This window comes from Cetorhinus maximus, chromosome 20 (assembly GCF_964194155.1).
Source record: "Cetorhinus maximus chromosome 20, sCetMax3.hap1.1, whole genome shotgun sequence".
Taxonomy (NCBI): domain Eukaryota; kingdom Metazoa; phylum Chordata; class Chondrichthyes; order Lamniformes; family Cetorhinidae; genus Cetorhinus; species Cetorhinus maximus.
Genome location: NC_135898.1, coordinates 54,548,465 through 54,567,841, shown reverse-complemented (window position 1 = coordinate 54,567,841; position 19,377 = coordinate 54,548,465). Strand labels below are relative to the sequence as shown.

The window sequence follows — 19,377 nt, the reverse complement described above, 5'->3', positions numbered from 1 at the left end:
ATGACAAATGTAAATGAGCAAGCAGAGTGGACGGGCCCCAGCTGTCGTATAAATGTGGCTTTAGGGACAGTCACTACGTTACCTGTCTGAGCTTGCTAACAACTGTGCATTGTCAGGTAGAATGGGGAAGATTCTGGGAGCTGGCGGCCCTCAGGCTGCACATTAGTATAACTATAACTGGTATCAAACCATATCTTATCTCGACCTTTATAGTTTAGGAATATCATTGGGTTCTTTAATGTTTAGTGAACAGCTAACCGAGAGTTTGTTCTTTAGTAGCATTCTGGCACTGCTAGGCGGAGTATTTAGATAGAATTGATATTTCTAGTTCTTTCTCAGCCATGTATTGTATTTCAATTTCATATCGCTGATATTTCTGACGCCGTTTCCCTGATGATTTATTTCTTCTCCAGATTGTCCGGTTCTAATTCTTCTGGTGAATTTGAAAATGACTGGAAAAGGTAAATGTTTTATGTTATTAAAATGATACATTGTTAAATGTTATCCGTGCACCGCACCCACATGTAATCAGGTTATTTAACTAAAATTGTGGTTGAAGATTGAAGTTCCAAAATGACCAGCTGCAGTGGAGGTTAAAGTATCAGTGGTAATGGGAGGAAATTCCCCTCTGTCAGTTACTGGTAGGGAAAAATGGAATTGCACAAGGAGGAAATTTGCTTCCCTGTAGTCAGGTGTCATCAAAAGGTGCTTTTTCAATCCCCAAACTCTTTTAGGAATTGGATGATCTCACATCATGAAAAAGTTTGGCGTTTAGGAGCAAGGATAGGAATCTAGATGATGAAGTTATTTGTAATCGTTATTAATCCTAGTCTATTAAGATCATGGAGATGTTACCTGTGAAATGTGAACCTGTCTTTAATAGCGTAAATTGCAAAATTACACTGTCACCTTAAGGAATTTTGCTTGATTGCTTTCAGAAATTTGAAGTGTTTGGTGTTTTTGTTCCTGCTCTGGGCTGCTCTATCCTGAGTGTGAAAAAAGAAAAAACAGGAGTGGGAAAGCTAGAATTGATACCAAACTTGCTGGTTTTAAAATTGTTATTTGTTCTCTTAATGTTAGGTGTAATGTTGGTTGTCTGTTGAAATGGAGTTAATTTGATACCACTATTTATGCTGTATATATTTTTCAAATAGGCACCCGTTTGTCTCCAGTATTTTATTCTGAAGAGGATGGCATCAGTGAGAATGACATTTGTTGTGAAGGATATCTTATAAAATCTCCACCAAACAGTCAGATCGGATTACAAGTATGTTCAAAATATTCATTGAAATATTACTTTTAGTGACAAAAGAAACCTTTGGTCCACTCTTGAAAATGCTGATGCTGCCTTCTCCAAAACAGCAATCAAAGCAAAATTGCTATATATGGAGAAATCTGTACCAATTCTTGTGACATTTAACAATTGTCTGAAACAATATCTTATACACAGGCATTTCCAAATAAAAGGAAAACTATTAGTATTAATTGTTAGTAAAATTCCTTTCCCGTATTCACATTAATGAACTCAGCACTTCAAAATTTAGAAAGTAGTTCGGTAAAAAACTTGAAGGCATGTTCTATTATGACAATGGACAGATTGTATTGCCAAAGTATGTTTAATGGTTTCCTTTAGTGCACTCAGGATATGTTGATCATAATCAGACTTTCCTTTAACAGGAATAATATTGACATGTTACAGACACATTACCACATGTAATTAACATGAATGTGAATATGTCACACAAATCATGAACAGTATACCTAGAATGATACTACAAGTTGTTTTCACTTTACCACTAGTTGATAAAATTCTAGTGTCAAATTCTATCTTGTCATTTGTTTCCTTGAGCTATTTCTGATAATAGAGGGAAAATAAAATGGATCTGAATTATCAAAAGAATAATTTTAAAAAGAGAGTAGCTTCAGATGGCCCTGATATTGTTATATACTGCAGCTTCACTGTAATGAAAGTGATTTCAATTCAATAAAGTGTAAAACCACTAGTCAAAGTTATGTACTCACGTAAGATTAATGTAAAATATTCTTGTTTCAAATTTGTACATTTGCCAACATTTCAGTCAGGATTAAACATTCTGCAGATGCCTGTGAACATAAACTTATTAGACACAGTGCCATTGGCTAACTGAACATAGGTTTAAGGTGTACATAGAGTGAGTTTATTTTTGCAGATCGTTTGACATTGTAGTGAATAATGTTTTTTCTGTTCTTTAGACATCGTGGAAAAAAAGATACTTTGTGTTGACAAAAAAGAAAGGTGAACCCATCTTGATTTACTTCAAATACCAAGAACAGAGTAGAAGATCACAGCCACGTGGAAAGATACATTTAAAAAAGTAATTATTTATTATTATTATTATTATTATTAAATATTTAATTCCTTTTGGTCCCTTTTCATGCAATGAAGCTTTCCAGTTGTGTTGTGCAATGTTCACAGGGGATTTTTTATGTGTCAAGTTCTTGGAAAAATTGACAATGTAACCCCTCAACTTACAGTTTAAACTACTATTGTTAAAAGAGATCAGCTCTTCAAAGAGACATTGATTCCATTTTAGTTAGGAATACTTCCTCTAACAGTCCAACATATCTGCCATTTTTCCAATCTGCATAAAAAATTTAGACTGCAAGAGAGATATCTGATCCTTCCATCAGTTGTAGAATCCAACTTCTCTTTCCATCTGCACTTTCAACATGCAATGTCTCCAATTCTTTCCCTCTTTGCTTGGATTTGTCCTGTGATTTTCTAAATACAATTCTGAAAGCGGGTGAAGTACAATTTAGAGATGTCTAAATGCAGTAAGAGTTTCCTTCAATTTCATTCCCATCAATTTTTAACAGAGTGGGTGTCTTTCTCTATTTTGGCAATAATATCTTACAAATGTGAGATTCTATATGATTGCTAAGTTTTGGGACTGTGTTTCAATTTAGGATAAAATGGAGGAATGAAGGGGTGTCATGTGATCTGTTTGTAGTTCTGGTGACAGCAAACCTGGGTGGTTTGATTGTTAAAGATTAAAGTGGGCAGAGGGGGGAGTTGCTTTACTGGGAAGCAGGTGAAAGGTGTTCACACTTGCAGACAATGGCAGGAGCACCTGTGCTGACAGTGGATAGATTGTTAGTCTCCAAAGTTCCAGGGAAGTGCTCAGAATGTCTGGTTGTAAATGGTTACACTTTAAATTAGTTATTTAATTCCAAGATAAACTGAAGTTGAGAGTCTGAAGGATAGCTAATCAACATTTATACCTGGATACAAGGCCCATGTGATTCACATTGCCATGCAGATGGACTTTGAGAAGGTAAGTGTGCATTAGAAGCCATTGTAGGATCAGATTTCAAGCTTTTTCTAAAAGTGGCAGAACAAGTGGATAAGATGGTAAAGAAAACATATGGAATTCTTTCCTTTACTGGATGAGTTCTAGAGTACAAAAGCAGGGATGTAATGCCAGAGCTGAATAAAACACTGGTTAGGCCACAGCTGGAACTTTGTGTATAGTTCATGTCGTCACATTGCAGGAAGGACATAGTTGCTCTGGAGACAGTACAGAGCAGATTTACAAGAATGTTGCTAGGGTTTGAAAATTGCAGCTATCAGGAAATATTGGATAGACCAGGATTGCTTTCCTTAGAACAGAGGAGGCTGAGGGGTCACTCAATTGAGGTGTACAAAATTATGAGAGGTCTAGATAGAGTAGACAAGAAAGACTTGTTTCCCCTAGCGGAGATGTCAATCACTAGGAGGCACAGATTTAGGTGATTGGTAGAAGGATTAGAGGGGACATGAGGAAAAACTTCCTCACTCAGAGGGTGGTGGGTATCTGGAACTCACTGCCTGGTGGAGGCTGAAATGCTCAACTCATTTAAAGGCATCTGGATCTGCAGCTGAAGTGCTGTAGCCTGAAATGCTTCCAACCAGGTGTTAGGATGTGAGATTAGAATGGATGGCTAGTTTTTATTTTTTTCTTTTTCGGCCATGCAGGCATGATGGACTAAATGGCCTCTTTCAGTGCGTTTCTGTGGTTCTATATCCCTGAATTTCACAGACAGATCAGTCTGCCAGGATCTGAGAGAGAGAGAGAGAGAGAGAGAGAGAGAGGGGGAGAGAGAGAGGCAATAGATAGAGGTGGCAAAACTCTATGGTTCACTGTGCTGGGCTGCAGGTGGGAGTTTATGCTCGGATTAAAAGGACCATCGTTGTGAGAATTTAAAACAAAACTGGAAGATTCGCCTAACTTGAGAAGAATCTCCAGGAAGCCTGTCATCATGAAAGACAGTTTTGGGGTTAAAAGTTACCAGGCTGGGAAAAGAAAAGAATATAAATAAACCCTGGGAGTTAAGAATCACTTTGGTCTGAGAGAATTGAATGTCTACTTAATGGGCAGTGTAACGTGTAATCATGGAGCAAGAGATTTTAGTTGTGAAAAGGGGAAAGTTTTTTTTTCCATGGTTTAAAATATAAGTTTCTACTTATATTGCCTTTCATTTGTTCGTTGCAGGATAACTTGTAAACTTAAAATCTTGTCATGTGATCCTTCAGGTTGGTCACTGGGATTTCAAGCGTTTACACTCTCCATAGAGACTGTTACAAATTTAGGGCTCTTGTGGGATTTGAAATCCACAGGCTGAGGTGGAGATACAAGAATTTGAACAGGTTTTCTGTGATTTCTTCTGTATTCTTCGAAAAGTTAAATGTCTATGTTGGAAGAGGGGAGCTGCCTTTGAGTGCTGTGTAACAGTTAACAAAAAGAGAGGGAAATGCGAAATAGAATTTCAGAGAGAAAGAGAAGCTTTGAATTGCAAAGAGGAAGGGAAGCCATAAAATTTGATTTGGACAGAGAAGGACTTTGGGGAGGATTTTCCCATTGTTGGGCAGGCTCGGGAGCAGCCACACAACGGTCTGCTGCCTGCAATCGGACCCCGACCGCCAATTAACGGCCAGCCAGTGTGAAAGGCGCGCTGAAACACTCAGCGCTGTCTGGGTGCAGGGGGGTGGAGGGGGAGGGCAAGCGTGGAAGTCAGCGCATGGTCCCACCTAGAAGACCACAAAGTTTGTTAAATAAAGGAAGTTGTTTTTAAGGCTGATGGTTATGAAAAGTCCCACAAACACATAGCTGGCAGCAAACTTTTGTTTGCAAACCCACAGACAAGCTGGACAGATAAGAGGAGTGATGATGAACGTGTCACATGACCCCCTTCATTCCTCCATTTTATCCTAAATTTAAAACATAGTCCCAAAACATAACAATCTTATAAAATCTCACATTTGTGATAGCCACTGTAGTTAATGTTCTTCTAAAGCATCCTAATAGGCCAATCTGTCCTCCTTCCACTTCCGAACATCCTTGCTATATTGAAATTAGACCTTATCACCTCTTGGTCTAGATGTAGATGTAAGAACTGAATGCTAAAGGAAAGGTGAGAGCAGCTGCCCTACTCCTGTCAAGGCAGGATTTGACCATGTATGACACCAGAGGGCCCAAATGAAACTGAAATCAATGGAGAAGGCCAAAGTAAAAAGCCTCCAAAGATTAAGACATACTTGATGCAAAGGAAGATGGTCATAGTTGTTGAAGACAACCTTTCACAGCCCCCAGGATATCAATGCAGTGATTCCCGAGGGAATCCACTCAACCGTCTGCAGTTGCTTCATTATGCTTCATGTGTCAAAAGGTCAGAAGTGGGGCTGTTTACTGGCAATTTCAAAATGCTGCTCTCTATTTACAACTCCTAATAATGAACCCATCTATACTAGCCAACAATAGGACCTTATAACAACAAGCTTGGGATGACAAGTGACAGGTAACATTTATATCACAGGTGCCAGGTAATGACCATCTCAAAAGAGATAGCCCAGTCACCTGATCTTGACTTTCAATGGCACCATTATTGATGAGCATGCCCTGAAAGGTCACCATTGCCAGAAGCTGAACCGGACCACCATATCAACACAGCAGCAGAGCAAGTTACATCACAGAGCAGAGACTGGCTACTCTACAAGTCATTGGTCACTTCCTGTCCTCTCAAATCCTTTCCATGATTTACAAGGGCACGTTAGGAAAATGATTGAATGCACACCAATCACCCGATGGATGTGTTAATGTCTTGTCAATTACATTATTAAGTTTAAGAGTGGTGGGTATCCGTGTCTTTGAGCACATATAAATAAGGCATAGCTGGCACACTGGGTTGAGCTGGAGAAGATCTGTGAGACTGAACCAGTCAATAAACTTTATCAATAAAGAAAAGCTCTGTGTCTTGGTTTTGGCTTCACCAACTGGCTTGAATCCTATTAACAGGGTGCAAGTCCAACAGCATTCAACATGTATATTTCAGTTTGTCTTATTGCTATTTTTAAAAATATGAAATTGTACAATTTTAAGTGTAATTTGGTTCCAACTAGCCTAATATTTGTTTCTCTTTGTTTAAAAAGAGCCACAGAGATATGCAGTAGACCAGACAACCATCCAAAATGGAATATAATTCAAAGGATGTTTAAATGCATCTCAGAGTCTGTCATTTTACTGAAGACAGAAGCAAGGGATTACTTTTTTATTGGAGAAATGTAAGTATGGAGAACTTAATTGTTTACAGTAAGAATTTTAAGAATCAATGATTGCCGAACGTATTTGAAATTTTGAGAAAGAATTCACAGTACATCTGAGATTAGCTAAACACTGTACAACAGAACACTCTCAAGATTAACATCTTGGAGGAAAGAAATCTCACCTTAGCTTTGACCTTAAACCTATTAATCAATTACATTACATTCCCTCTGATCATTTCCCTCTCCTATTGGATTGGTTTAGACATGGCACTGAAAGCAGATACAGTAAATGCTGTACATTACTGTGTCTAGACACAGTAAGAATTACCTCCAACTTCTTCCTATCACTTTTTAACAGTGTATGTAACGATTTAGTGCTACACTTGCCACTAACTAATTTGGAGTCAGAATGAAGCCACATAATTGATCTAAAATCATGATATAAAAATATAATAGAAAAAAATCAATTCTTAAACAATCAATATTACCTGTTACATTATGGTAATTTTGTACTGAAACAAACTGATCTTAAGCAGGAATTGAATTTTAACCAAAGTTTACACTGTTTGAGAATACCTTTTAAACAACAGCATAATTCATGTTCAAACAAAATGTTGGAAGGCAAAGATATTTTTAAAAAGCTGCTTTGTAGAGATATTTTGATGGTGTTTCTCTTTTATTTCCCTTGTAATCCTTTGGTCAGCTGTCCTTACACTTATACAGCCTAGAAGTTTAAGAGTGGTGGGTATTCGTGTCTTTGAGCACATATAAATAGGGTTGAGCTGGAGAAGAGCTGTGAGACTGAACCAGTCAATAAACTTTATCAATAAAGAAAAAACTCTGTCTTGGTTTTGACTTCACCAACTGGCTTGAATCCTATTAACAGGGTGCAGGTCCAACAGCATTCAACATGTATATTTCATATTTCAGTTTGTCTTATTGCTATTTTTAAAAATATGAAACTGTACAATTGTAATTGTAATTTGGTTCCAACTAGCCTAATATTTGTTTCTCTTTGTTTAAAAAGAGCTACAGAGATATGCAGTAGACCAGACAACCATCCAAAATGGAATATAATTCAAAAGATGTTTAAATGCATCTCAGAGTCTGTCATTTTACTGAAGACAGAAGAAAGGGATTACTTTTTTATTGGAGAAATGTGAACGGCTTAATTATAGCCACAATCAGTACTGGAAGGCCAAATTTCAGGGTCCACTCAGACATAATACTATTCTTCAACATCTGCTTGTTGCATAGGGACACCATAGCTTCCACTCAGCATTTCTCATTTCAATGAACCAAGAGAACCCCAGAATTACATTGTGACCTGTGCTGAATTAGAGTTGCTCAATGGAGGCAGTAATCAGCTGTCCCAATAAACTTTGGTTGCTCCAACTTCACAAAAGGGAGAGCCTTCCAGGGTTCCCAAGCCTGATGTCTATAGCATGACTTCTGCTAAAATGATATATGTGTGTGTGCGTATAGCGCTATGTTTGCTTTTCACAATCAGGAGTCAATCTAGGCTCCTATGAAGAATTTATGATATGCAAGAGTGAATGTTGCAACTAGCCTTAGCAGGAAGACACTGACTTCAGGAAGAGACTAAAGAAAAGGAATATAGTTACGGTGAGAGCAGCAGATAAGGTTTCATTCCAAATGATGTTGATTTTCTCGATGAAACTGTTTGACTGTTCATGGGCTGAAATGACTTGTTTTCTCCAACAGACTATTTTATCACAAAATTACTTCGTAGGAATGACTTCTGCAAGGAAAATACAAACACTTAATTTCATCTATCTGTCAAAGCAGCTATAGCAAAATATATTCATTCATGTGAAAAAATGAAAATAACTGGAAGTTCACAAAATTTCTGTCAGTTAACTTATATGAACATCTAATGAATAAGCCATGAGGTTAAGCATAAATTGACATGAAACAGGGCCGTGATGTTGACTAGATAATCTTTCAAACTCTCTGTCTTAGTTTTTTTAAGTTGTGTTGTTCCTTCAACAGAGAGCCCATCCAATTATGGCGAGGCAAAATTGAAAATTTACTTCACATGGAGACAATGCCACAATCTGAGGAACAAGCCCAGGTAATAAAATATATTGACACTGTCAAACATTCACAATTATCTTGTAACATGTGCAAAAAAATGCAGAGCTTTAAATACATGTTTCAGTTTTATCTCCAGGTTAAATTTCCCTTTTCCCCTTCAAACTGAATAATGGTATTTAAAATTCTTTAGGGCAGGATTTTCCCCCTGTCAGGAGGGAAGTTGAAGAGCGGGCGCGCGGAGGCATGCCTCCAATCGGGGGCACGCCACCATTTTAAGTGGGCGGGCTATGCGCTCCCTGTGCGGGCGGGGGGAAGAATCCCTAAACCCAAGAGTGCGTTCTTTCGCGCATGCGAACGAAAGAGCGCACTCATCTCCCTGAGGCTAAGCGCTGTCTCAGGGAGATCGGCTCTAATGTACAAATTATTAAAAATAGAAAAAGAAAATCCCTGACATGTCCCCTCATGTGACACTGTCACATGAGTTGGGACATGTCCATAACTTTTTAAAAAACTTTAATTAAATCTTTTGAAACCTACATGAAACCTCCATCCTGCCCGTGGATGAGGTTTCATGCTTTTTCTAATTCCTCCCAGGGCTCCTGGCCTGCTTGCCAACCTTAAGGTTGGATGGGCAGGTCCATTAATTACTTCAATGACTCTGTCAATTGCCTCAATTGGCCATTGACAGGTCGGCGGGCGCACAGCTGATCAGGGAGGTGTCAGCTGTGGCTCAGTTCATAGCACCCTCGCCTTTGAATCAGAGGGTTGTGGGTTCATGTCCCACTCCCGGAAACCAAGAATTGTGTTTGTACTCGAAAGAGTTGCAATCTGTGACTGTTGATAACTTGAAAGAGTTTTCTGCTGAGCCCCCGCCTTCCTGAAAATTTAAATGGAGGGCGGTGACGTCAGGAGATCTGCCCGATGTCACCGCGCGTCATTTTACGCGTTGGTGAGTGGGCCTTGACCCCTGCTCGCCGACAGGAAAATCCTGCCCTTAAAATTGGACAAATTTCCCCGAGTCACTTTAACTTCAAATGTTTAGTAATTTAACTTTCCTCTCCGTTATTGTAGCTGCACATTAAGGAAAATAATAAGGTAACCACAAATAATAAATCAATTATATTTAAAGTTGATTTGAAATCAGCCATTTATTTATTCTCTATTCATAATAAAACCTACAAAGGGTTACAGAAAAATATTTATATATTTATTATTTAAATATTTCGAAAGACAGAAAAGCCATTAGGCACAAGTCTGTCAATTTAAAGAACACCCCATACTTACCTGCCTTTCCAGCCTACTCTTCAATTCCATCATTCTCCTGTTGAAAGCAGCAAAGACCACAGTTTGTTTCACAGTTTTCCTCAATGCCTCAGTGATTTGTTTTTCAGAAAGAATAGAAGTGACTGTCTAAGGCATAAAACTGTCTACATTGTTCTATGAGTAATCCCATCCTTCTTTCTTTTGCACCTCTATCACCTTTCCATTCCCTACTCCCCCCAAACTCGAAATAGGCGTTGAATGTTTTTCTTTCATTTATAGGACGTGGTTATTTCTGGTAAGGCCAGCATTTATTGCCCATCCCTAGTTGCTCTTGAGAAGGTGTTGGTGAGTCACCTTGAATCATTTTTTTATCTGGTGTAGTACCAGATGACAGGGAGGGAGGTTCTAGTTTTTGACCCAGGGCAGTAAAAAAACAATGATACATTTCCAAGTCGGAATGATATATGGCTTGGAGAGGAACTTAAAGATTATGCTGTTTCCATGCATCCACTGCCCTTGTCCTTCTAAATGATAAAGGGGGTTTGGGAGGTGTTGTTGAAGGACCCTTGATGAGTGGCTACAGTTCATCTTGTAGATCTTCTAGGATTGCCAAAAACACCAAATAAAATGCTGCACTTGTTTACATAATGTTTTCACATCAGCTAGTTTGAATTGATTGTTACAGAAAGAACATCTTGTTCTAAAGCCTAAATTATGTGATCCTACAGCACGTTATTATACTGAAAGCCTATGAAATGGACTTAGCCAGTACATTTTCATACTGGTCTAACCTTGCTGATCCTATACTTCTTGTCTGCAGGATAGTTTTGGAAAACTTGCAAAAACTGAGCAGCACCAACAACCAGGAAACAAATCCTATCCAATTTATGCTACAATTCCAGAATTACCAGTGCAGGTAACACAATCTCTTTATATGCAACAAATGGGGCAGAATTTTATGTTGGTCGGGCGGGCGCATGCCCGGCCCGATTGGGCGTGAAATCGGTCTAGCGCCCTACATCATTATTAAGAGGGAAATTAAGCCCATTAACGGTGCAATTGAGTGCCGTTTTCCATTGCCCATCCAACCTTACGGTTGGCAGGTGGGCGAACTGGCCAGGCAGCCTTTACATTTTTCATGATGCCTCATCCAATGGCGGGATGAGCTTTCTGTTATGAAATAAAATAAAAATAAACATCTGTGGGCAGCACTTTTATCATCTATATTTTCAGGTGCCTGATTGTAATGCTGGGACATTAACTTCAGGCTGGAATTCCAGGACCGGAAAATCCCAGCCATAGATACTGTATACGGAGGCTTGAGTAGAGCATAAGCATCAGCGTAGTGGTGGGGCCGAATGTCCTGCTTCTTTGGTATAAATTCCATGCAATGGAGGGGTGGATAATACTTCTAGAATCCTGACAAGTAAAGCTGTTATCAATCCATGTTACTTTGAAAGCTTAGAGGCAAGTTTCAGGATATGAGTATTTATTTAGTGTATTTCCTGTAGCCTTAGTTCATAGTCGGAGAAAGTCATATGTCTATGAACTGTTTTTGTTGTAACAGGGCAAATTGATTGGCAGGTTTTATGCCACAGTTACTCCAGTGAGGCTGCTGTAGCATAATGGTAAAATTACCAGACTAGCAATCCAGGATAAAAGAAAGACTTACATCTATGCAACACATCCCAAATTACTTTTATAAAACAATGAACTACTTTTGAAGCATAGTCACCATTGTAATATAGGAAACATGGCAGCCATTTTGTATACAGCTAACTCCTACAAACAGCAATGTGATAATGACCAGATAATTTGTTTTTATTTGCATTGTTGATTGAAAGATAAATATTGGCAAGGACTTAAGGAATTATGTCCTGCTCTTATTTGATATTGTGTATGCGTGAGGGCACATGGAATCTCCATTTAATGTCTCATCAAAAAGATGGTACACCCAACGGTGCAGCACTCCCTGAATGATACACTGAGCGCCAGTCTCGGTATTTGAGTTCACGTCCTGCAGTCAGGCTTGAATTTACAATCTTCCTATTGCCTAGTGCATCCCTAAGGCATTTTAAAAAAAAAAAGGAAATCTGCTGTCCTTACGCAGTCAGTTCTTTAAGTGACTCCAGACTCACAGCCAAATGGTTGACTTTTAATTGGAATGTGGTCAAAGTCTGTTGCATTGACTGGGCTGTATATCTTACAGTAAAATCATTTTGTATTGACATGGAGCTGAAAGCACAGTTAATGGTCTAATTTGAGCATTATGTTAAATTGACTGAACTAGCCTCATTAACAGGTCGCTCTATTTTGGTTTGCAGAATGACAAGACAAAAACTGAAGGGATTAATCCAGAGCCACATTTTGAATCTCCTTCATCAGAAAAAGCCAAGAACATTTATGATATTCCCAGAGCGACGCATAACAGGTTGTCACAGGTAACACACATGCCTATTTGTAATAGTCAGTTCCACGTCCATGGGCAGAATATTACGCTCGGCAGGCCCGACACACCTGAGCGTAAAATGACGTGTGATGACGTCAGGAGAGCGTCCCGACGTTATCCCGCGGTCTCGTGACATTCCGTTTGGCGGGCGCACGCCGGAGTTTAAGGCCGTTAAGAAGCTAATTAAATTCAAATTTACGCTGTCCATCCAACCTAACGGTAGGTGGACAGGTGAAAAGGCCAAGTGGCCTGTACATTTTTAAGGAAACCTCATCCACGGGTGGGATGAGGTTTCCTAAAGCAAATAAACATCAAATAAAAATTTTATTTTTGAATTAAAAACATGCCCCTGCTCATGTGACAGAGTCACATGAAGGGGGGGACATGTTTTATGACAATTTTATTTCCTTTATTATAATTTTTTTAAACAGCGCTTCATCTCCCTGAAGCAGCTACGTGCCTCAGGGAGGTTGAAGTGCTCTTTCGCACACGTGCACAAAGCTCGCACTAGACCCGCTCGCTCTCCTCCCCCCGTCTACACAGACAGTGCTGAGCACTGCCATCGCGCTCCACGCTGGGCGTGCCTTAATTGGCCTGCCAGCGTGAAAGCATGGTGCAGAGCCGATCGCGGGTGGCAGCCGGCTTCTCGACTGCCCCCACCAGGCACCCCCACCAAGGGCAAAATCCTGCCCTATGTAGCAATATTACATGCAATTTTTAGAATCGTTTTTACACTGGTAAAAACTCCCATGAGGCAGAGATGTTAGGAGTATTTGTAAAAAACTATGTATATTGGTACTTGTTACGATCCTCATCGAGACCAATAACTTAAGAGTTATGAATTCCCAATGACCGACGCAAAGAAGTGCATAACAAGATTTCATGTTTTAAGACTTGTACTAAAATCAACATCAACTAAACATTGCTTAGTAGGCAACTAGTACATTAAGCTTTGTAAAAAGCAGCCCTCCTTTGACTTAATACAATGGAAAACCTCATTCCATAGTTATACATTCCAATGCACTCTCTGTAAACATGTGGGGCAGGATTTTCCGGCTCCTCCCGCCGCCGGGATCTTCTGGTCCCACCAAAGTGAATGGAAGTTTCAATGACCCACTGCACCCGCCATGGTGAGACCTGCCATGCTGGGGCCAGAAAACCCCAGCCATGGTCTTAAGTTTAAAGTCCAACTCCTCTCTTAATTAATAGGATCCCTACTCTCAGCTTCACCAAGGTGAATCATCCAGCGTCCATTTAAACCAAGTCCTTTTTATTCAACCCTTTTGAGCACAGTCAAATAGACTCCCTGTTGTATGGTTCCGTCTGGTAATTCCGTGGTCTCCAATTTTTCACAACCCTTGCTTCCTTGAACATGGGTTCCATCTATACCAGCCCTTCACTTGGTGGGTTAAGCCATAAGCAGTCTTTTACTTCTGCTTGACATAGGAGTGCCTGTCGTGAGCTCTCTCCGCAACTCTTTCGGTCTGACTGACTCTGAGAGCCTGTGAGTTTGCCATAGTCAGACCAACTGCTTCTTCCTTTGTATCCAGGTGTTAAAGCTCTCTGCCATTCTCTGAATCCTGACCGATTTGGAGCCATCGCCTGGGTTATTTGACTTCACTGTGCTAGCATGCACTACAGGATGTCAGAAACTTAACACGGGGCAGAATTTTTAGGTCAGCATGCAGGCGCGTGCCCGACCTGGTCGGACGTGAAATTGCGTGTGATGACATTGGGCAAGCGTCTTGACGTCATCCCGCGCTTGCACGACATTTCAGTCGGCGGGCGCGCGCAAGTGTTGGAAGCGCGCCCGTCGACAATTAAGAAGACAATTAAAGTTGTTAAGTTCCAATTGTCCCTGATCATGGTCTGTCCAACCTTATGGTTGGCAGACAGGCACATCTGCCAGGTGGACTTTGCATTTTTGATGGAACCTCATCCAAGGGCGGGATGAGCCTTCTGTTATTACATAAAATAAAATAAAAATGGATGGGCAGAATTTTCATCATGTATACGTTCAGGTGACTGATTCTGATGTGTGGACATTTTTTCTGGATTTTAAAATCTTTATTTAATTGTTTTGAAGTCTTCAGCTCCCTGAGGCAGCTCCCTGCCTTCGAGGAGCTTTCATTCTGTGCTCCCCCGTGCCCGCACCTATGTCTGCGCCGCCCTCCTCCCACCCCCACCCCGGCAGCGCTGAGCGTTTCAGCGCGCACCCCATCCTGGCTGTTGATTGGCCAGCCAATGTGAAATCGCGGTCGGGGCCCAATCACGGGCTCTGTTTCACGGCTGCTCCCAGGCCCGCTGATCCCGCCCACACGCCGACCTAAAACTCCAGCCCATGAGTTTACTTAGTGACCTAACATAACCAAAATCTAGAACTTATTTTAGAAAATACATATATTTTAAAGCCATTTATTACAACTTTATGGGCGGAATTTTATGGCCCTGTCACAGCGGCAGGGGGGTGGAGGGCGAGGCTGTAAAATGTTGTGAGCCGTTCAAAAGTCCATTAACTTCAGCAGGACCGTGAAATCCCGCTGGCGTAATATTCTTCCCTATACATCATATCACTGACTGCAAGGTTCCAACTATAGGCTGGTCCCTTACATTACAGTGTCTATTCTGAGATAACTTCTATAACCCTATGATAGATTATTCCTTTTAGATCAAGTCTGTTATAATTGGTGCTAAATTGCACCTCATTACATATCAGCTCTTTAAGTGGCATTGCGCAGTGTTACTCCCATTTTTGCTTAAGTTTAACTGATTATTTGAATTGGACTTTGATCAGCATAATTATATAAGGAGCGTAATTGAATGAGAAGCACATGAAAGTGAAAATATCTATATAAAATTTATGCAAGTGCATCTAAAGTCAAAAATGGACACAATTGTTTTGAAAAATTGTAAAATTATTTGTTTTTTCACTCCATTTTTTATTATTTACAGCCCAATCAATGCCCAATTAAAACAGAAAAGCTACGCTCTTGTTCACTGCCTCCAGAATTTGAGCGTGATTCAGCTATTTATGATACACCAAGACGCATTCTAGCAGCTGTAAGTGTCATGGGGATTTAAGATAACACCTACTCATAATATATCTAACATATATATGAGTAGGAATTATTTTAATTCCTATTTTAACGTTATTTATATTATATGAATATGCAGCTTCTCCATCAATGTGCATTGATTACATATTAAGGAGGTTAATATTTACTACGCAATAAAACCTTTTTTAAAAAGGCAAATTATTGAACTATCAAGTTCTCCCATCTGGGAACTCTAATTAGAATGGCTGACGTTCAAAAGGGGTTTGTTTATTTATTTATAAAAGCCTACCATATCGAGGTTGGGCCAACACATCGGAAATGTTCGCTGCACATCTCCTAGCAGCTGGTAGCAGAGTTGCACTCGGAAAAGTTGTCCACGTTTTCTGCCAATCAATGGAGGCATGTAACCCAACAAATTCAGAAAAAAGAGGAGGGAGAAATTAAAGGGTAGAATATCCTTGTTCTTCTCAGGTTGGGGCTGAAACAGACCAAGGGGGCAATACTCTGCATTTAACAATGTATCTTATTTAGAAGTGCTTGATGCTGACACCAGGTGCACAAAATGTAAAATATACTATTCCCCACCCAGCATGACATCACTCACCTGATGAACACGTAATAAAACATGTATAATTTTTAGGATAAAAATGCTAAAATTCCTTCAGATCAATTAGACAAGATATTAAGAGAATAATGAAATGTGAAGATTTATGTCTGGAAATTGATATTTAAGTCAGGTGATAATACTTGCAGGGAAGTTAAATTATATTCAGAGAACATTGGTTGTAAACATTTGCCACTGATCACAAATGGAATTACACCATACAATAGCTAGAATTGTTAATTGACATAAAACTACCCAGAAAGAGCAGACATTTTTTGAATATCTGTTAAAGGGGGTTTTGAATTTGTTACATACTATTTAAGAGTCCATTACTCTAATACTAGCAGGTTTTGTAAATTATGTGTGTTTAAATATTCACTATGCCTCATTTGCATTAACATTCAAAAACTGATTTAAGTATTTATTTTAAACAAATGCAGCAGTGGAAAAGAGTGAGGACAGTGTCTGGCGATTCTGGAATCTACATGTCCATGGCTTCAATGTGAGTAGTAGAAATTCATACTAATGGGTTTCCATGGAAACTCAATATCCCAAAAATAAAATGTCATGGTATTTTTACTGAATTTTAAAAAAAATTATATTCCTCTTTCCTACCATATTGCAAAACTCTCCCTGTGTGAGGTCTTCCAATTAGAGTGAAATAGTCTGGAGCGTAGATATTATTGATGTCTGTATTGTTTCACAAGACAAATAAGGATCCTTTTTAATGTAAAAACAGAAAATGCTGGAAAAACTCAGCAGGTCTGGCAGCATCTGTGGAGAGAGAACAAAGATAACATTTCAAGAGCGTATGAATGTTCTTCAGAGCTCCTTTAAAATGGGCTGATGGACAAAGACCTAGAAATTTGGCCACATAACATCAAAACAATCTTGTTAGCCTCCAATATGGTGGGCAAAGAAGAAGTTCATTACCAGCTAGAAGTGCATCATCTTGCATATTGGTAAAGACCAGCTGGCAAAGGTTCTTAGTAAATGACCAAAGCTAGTACCACTTAAGACTTGTCTTTCTAATTCATGTAACTAGCGCCTTTTCAAATTATCCATCAACTGACTTAAACCTCTTTGTTACTGGAACACTTCAACAATCATCACTAGGCACAAATTTAGTTATGGACATTTTCAATACTTGATATAAGACACCATTAAAGATTTTGTTGATTGTGACTGTTGGGATTCACCAGGAGCAAAATTAAATTTTAATTCCTATTCAAATACTGAAATAGTTTAAGCTGTTCAAGCCAGCATATCCTATGCTGTAGTGGTGTCCTTCCACTGTCTAGGCACACATCTTGCTGTCACTTGGTTTAAATTTGGACATGTGAGTCCCTACCCATAAGCTCCAAAGTTGCTACAAATTGTTCCTTTGCAAATGAAGCATCATCACATAAACGATGTACATTAGCTGAAAATGATCTATAACTCCACTACAGCGACCAAAACTAACTCAAAATGTTGTGCAACAAAAGGAAAATAATACAAATTGCTATCCACTAACCCAGGTTTATTCTTTTTAAAGCAAAAAAATGCTTGTTGTCAGAAGAGAACATTTAGGCCAAAATATATCACACCTGCTACACCTGGTCTTTATTGCTGGAAAATGAACAAAATACAGGGTCTATAACCTCTTCTTTAAATCTGATTTTCATTAGCAATTTTGATTCTAAAATGAAAATAGATCACATATTCCAAAATTTTTCATAAACAGCTGGATCAAGACAGGTGATTTTTTACATCTAAGAACTATCATACCATCAGTAAACACTGTTGACTTCAAGACTGAGTGGAACTATGTTAGAAAATAAGCAATTACATCTTGAAGCGGATATTGTTTTTATTTCATCCTCTTTGATCATAGACCCCCGTATGTACATAATCATACTTTTAAGGACATTGAAAATGTGAAATTAAGTTGCTTTGTAGCTATCAGATGCTTATGATAAAATAAAACCAGTTATATTTCAATGTTATATTTTCTTTACAGTAGAGACAGTACCAGCACAAACTCATCTTTTGACTGTTCAGAACAGATAGACGAAAAAGAAGAACATTTAATCAATGAAACCAAGTATGTATATCTGACATAATTAAGATATGCGTTATAAACTAAAAGTAATCAATGCAATTTAAAATCAATTTCAAATGATATTTAACATGGCTTTTAATTTCCCAGTGCAAAATAGAAATGTAAAATGCAAAAGATAATATGTGGAATGAAAAATGAGATGACATTTGCACAGTGAAAACTAGCAATATTTAAAATAATCATTTGCTAGCTTATATAAGTGTAGTAGTACATTTTGATTAATTTACAAAGAGACGTGTATTTATATAATGTCTTATCATGGGTCCAAAAACACAAGCACTGAGCCCCTGGCAGTGACCTTGGCATTATGCTGCCTTCCATTGCTGTCGCTGCCAGAGTATGCAGTGTCACTGGAAGGCCATCTTATTTTCAGTGTGACAGGCACATACTTTCCCCTAGAGCAATTTTCTTGCTCGAAAAATTCTCCTCTTCATCATGGGTCTAGGTTGCTTCCCAGTGGGGCCCACTTACATCTTGTTGGAGGCCTGATCTCACTGGGCGTACAGCCTGCAGATGTAAGATGTGTGCCATTTGGGCCAGGAAAGAGAGTTCTACTGTAAGGAGTCTGCAATCCCTTCCCAGCCATGTCAGTGACCTTGTAAGGAATGGGCAGAGGCTCTGAATGAGAAATCCCAGGTTAGATTGGGAACCATTGTATCTGAGTCCTGAACTATTTCTGAATACTTTCACCGGAAATATTTTGAAATGCAGTTGTTACTTTTATGCGCTGTCCTTTGTACACACAGCAAGATCATACATTCAACAATGAGATGAATGTTTATTGTGGTGATTGTTAAGGATGTAATGTTGGCAAGGATGCTGGGAGAACTCCCTCCTTCAAATCATGCTATAGATTGTTAATGCCCACTTGAACTAGCAGACAGGATTTCAATTTAATATCTTATCAAAGGTACAGTGCCTCCAGCAATACAGCATACCCTGAATATGGCACTGAAATGCTGTTTAATAGATGATATAGACATGGAATTAATATGGTAAAGATTAGCAAATGATAACCTCAAGTCGCATACCAGGCTGAATCTTTCCGTTGGTGAGCAGAGGGCGGGGCCCGCTCGCCATCGCAAAAATTACGTGGGATGATGTCAGGGTTCTTCCCGATGTCATCCCGTCCCATTTAAATCTTCAGGAAGACTGGGACACAGCGAGATCAGCTGTCCATCCGCCGACCTGTCAATGGCCAATTGAGGCCATTGACAGAATTGTTAAAACAATTAAAGGAGCTGCCCGCCCAACGTTAAGGTCGGGGGGCAGGCCAGGAGCCCC

General features: G+C 39.3%; 1 protein-coding gene across 1 annotated transcript in view; it reads left to right on the top strand.

Annotated features, from left to right (window-relative positions):
- Window positions 1–34: 34 nt before the first annotated feature.
- The window catches only part of LOC144694381 (pleckstrin homology domain-containing family S member 1-like), a 30,577-nt gene continuing 11,234 nt past the window's right edge, over window positions 35–19,377 (top strand). The window contains exons 1-11 of the mRNA XM_078564699.1: window positions 35–180; window positions 414–461; window positions 1,155–1,267; window positions 2,233–2,354; window positions 6,446–6,577; window positions 8,573–8,654; window positions 10,701–10,796; window positions 12,205–12,321; window positions 15,282–15,389; window positions 16,430–16,491; window positions 17,992–18,075. Coding sequence (XP_078420825.1) covers window positions 449–461; window positions 1,155–1,267; window positions 2,233–2,354; window positions 6,446–6,577; window positions 8,573–8,654; window positions 10,701–10,796; window positions 12,205–12,321; window positions 15,282–15,389; window positions 16,430–16,491; window positions 17,992–18,075 — 929 coding nt within the window. The 5' untranslated portion in view covers window positions 35–180; window positions 414–448. The remainder of the gene's footprint in view (window positions 181–413; window positions 462–1,154; window positions 1,268–2,232; window positions 2,355–6,445; window positions 6,578–8,572; window positions 8,655–10,700; window positions 10,797–12,204; window positions 12,322–15,281; window positions 15,390–16,429; window positions 16,492–17,991; window positions 18,076–19,377) is intronic.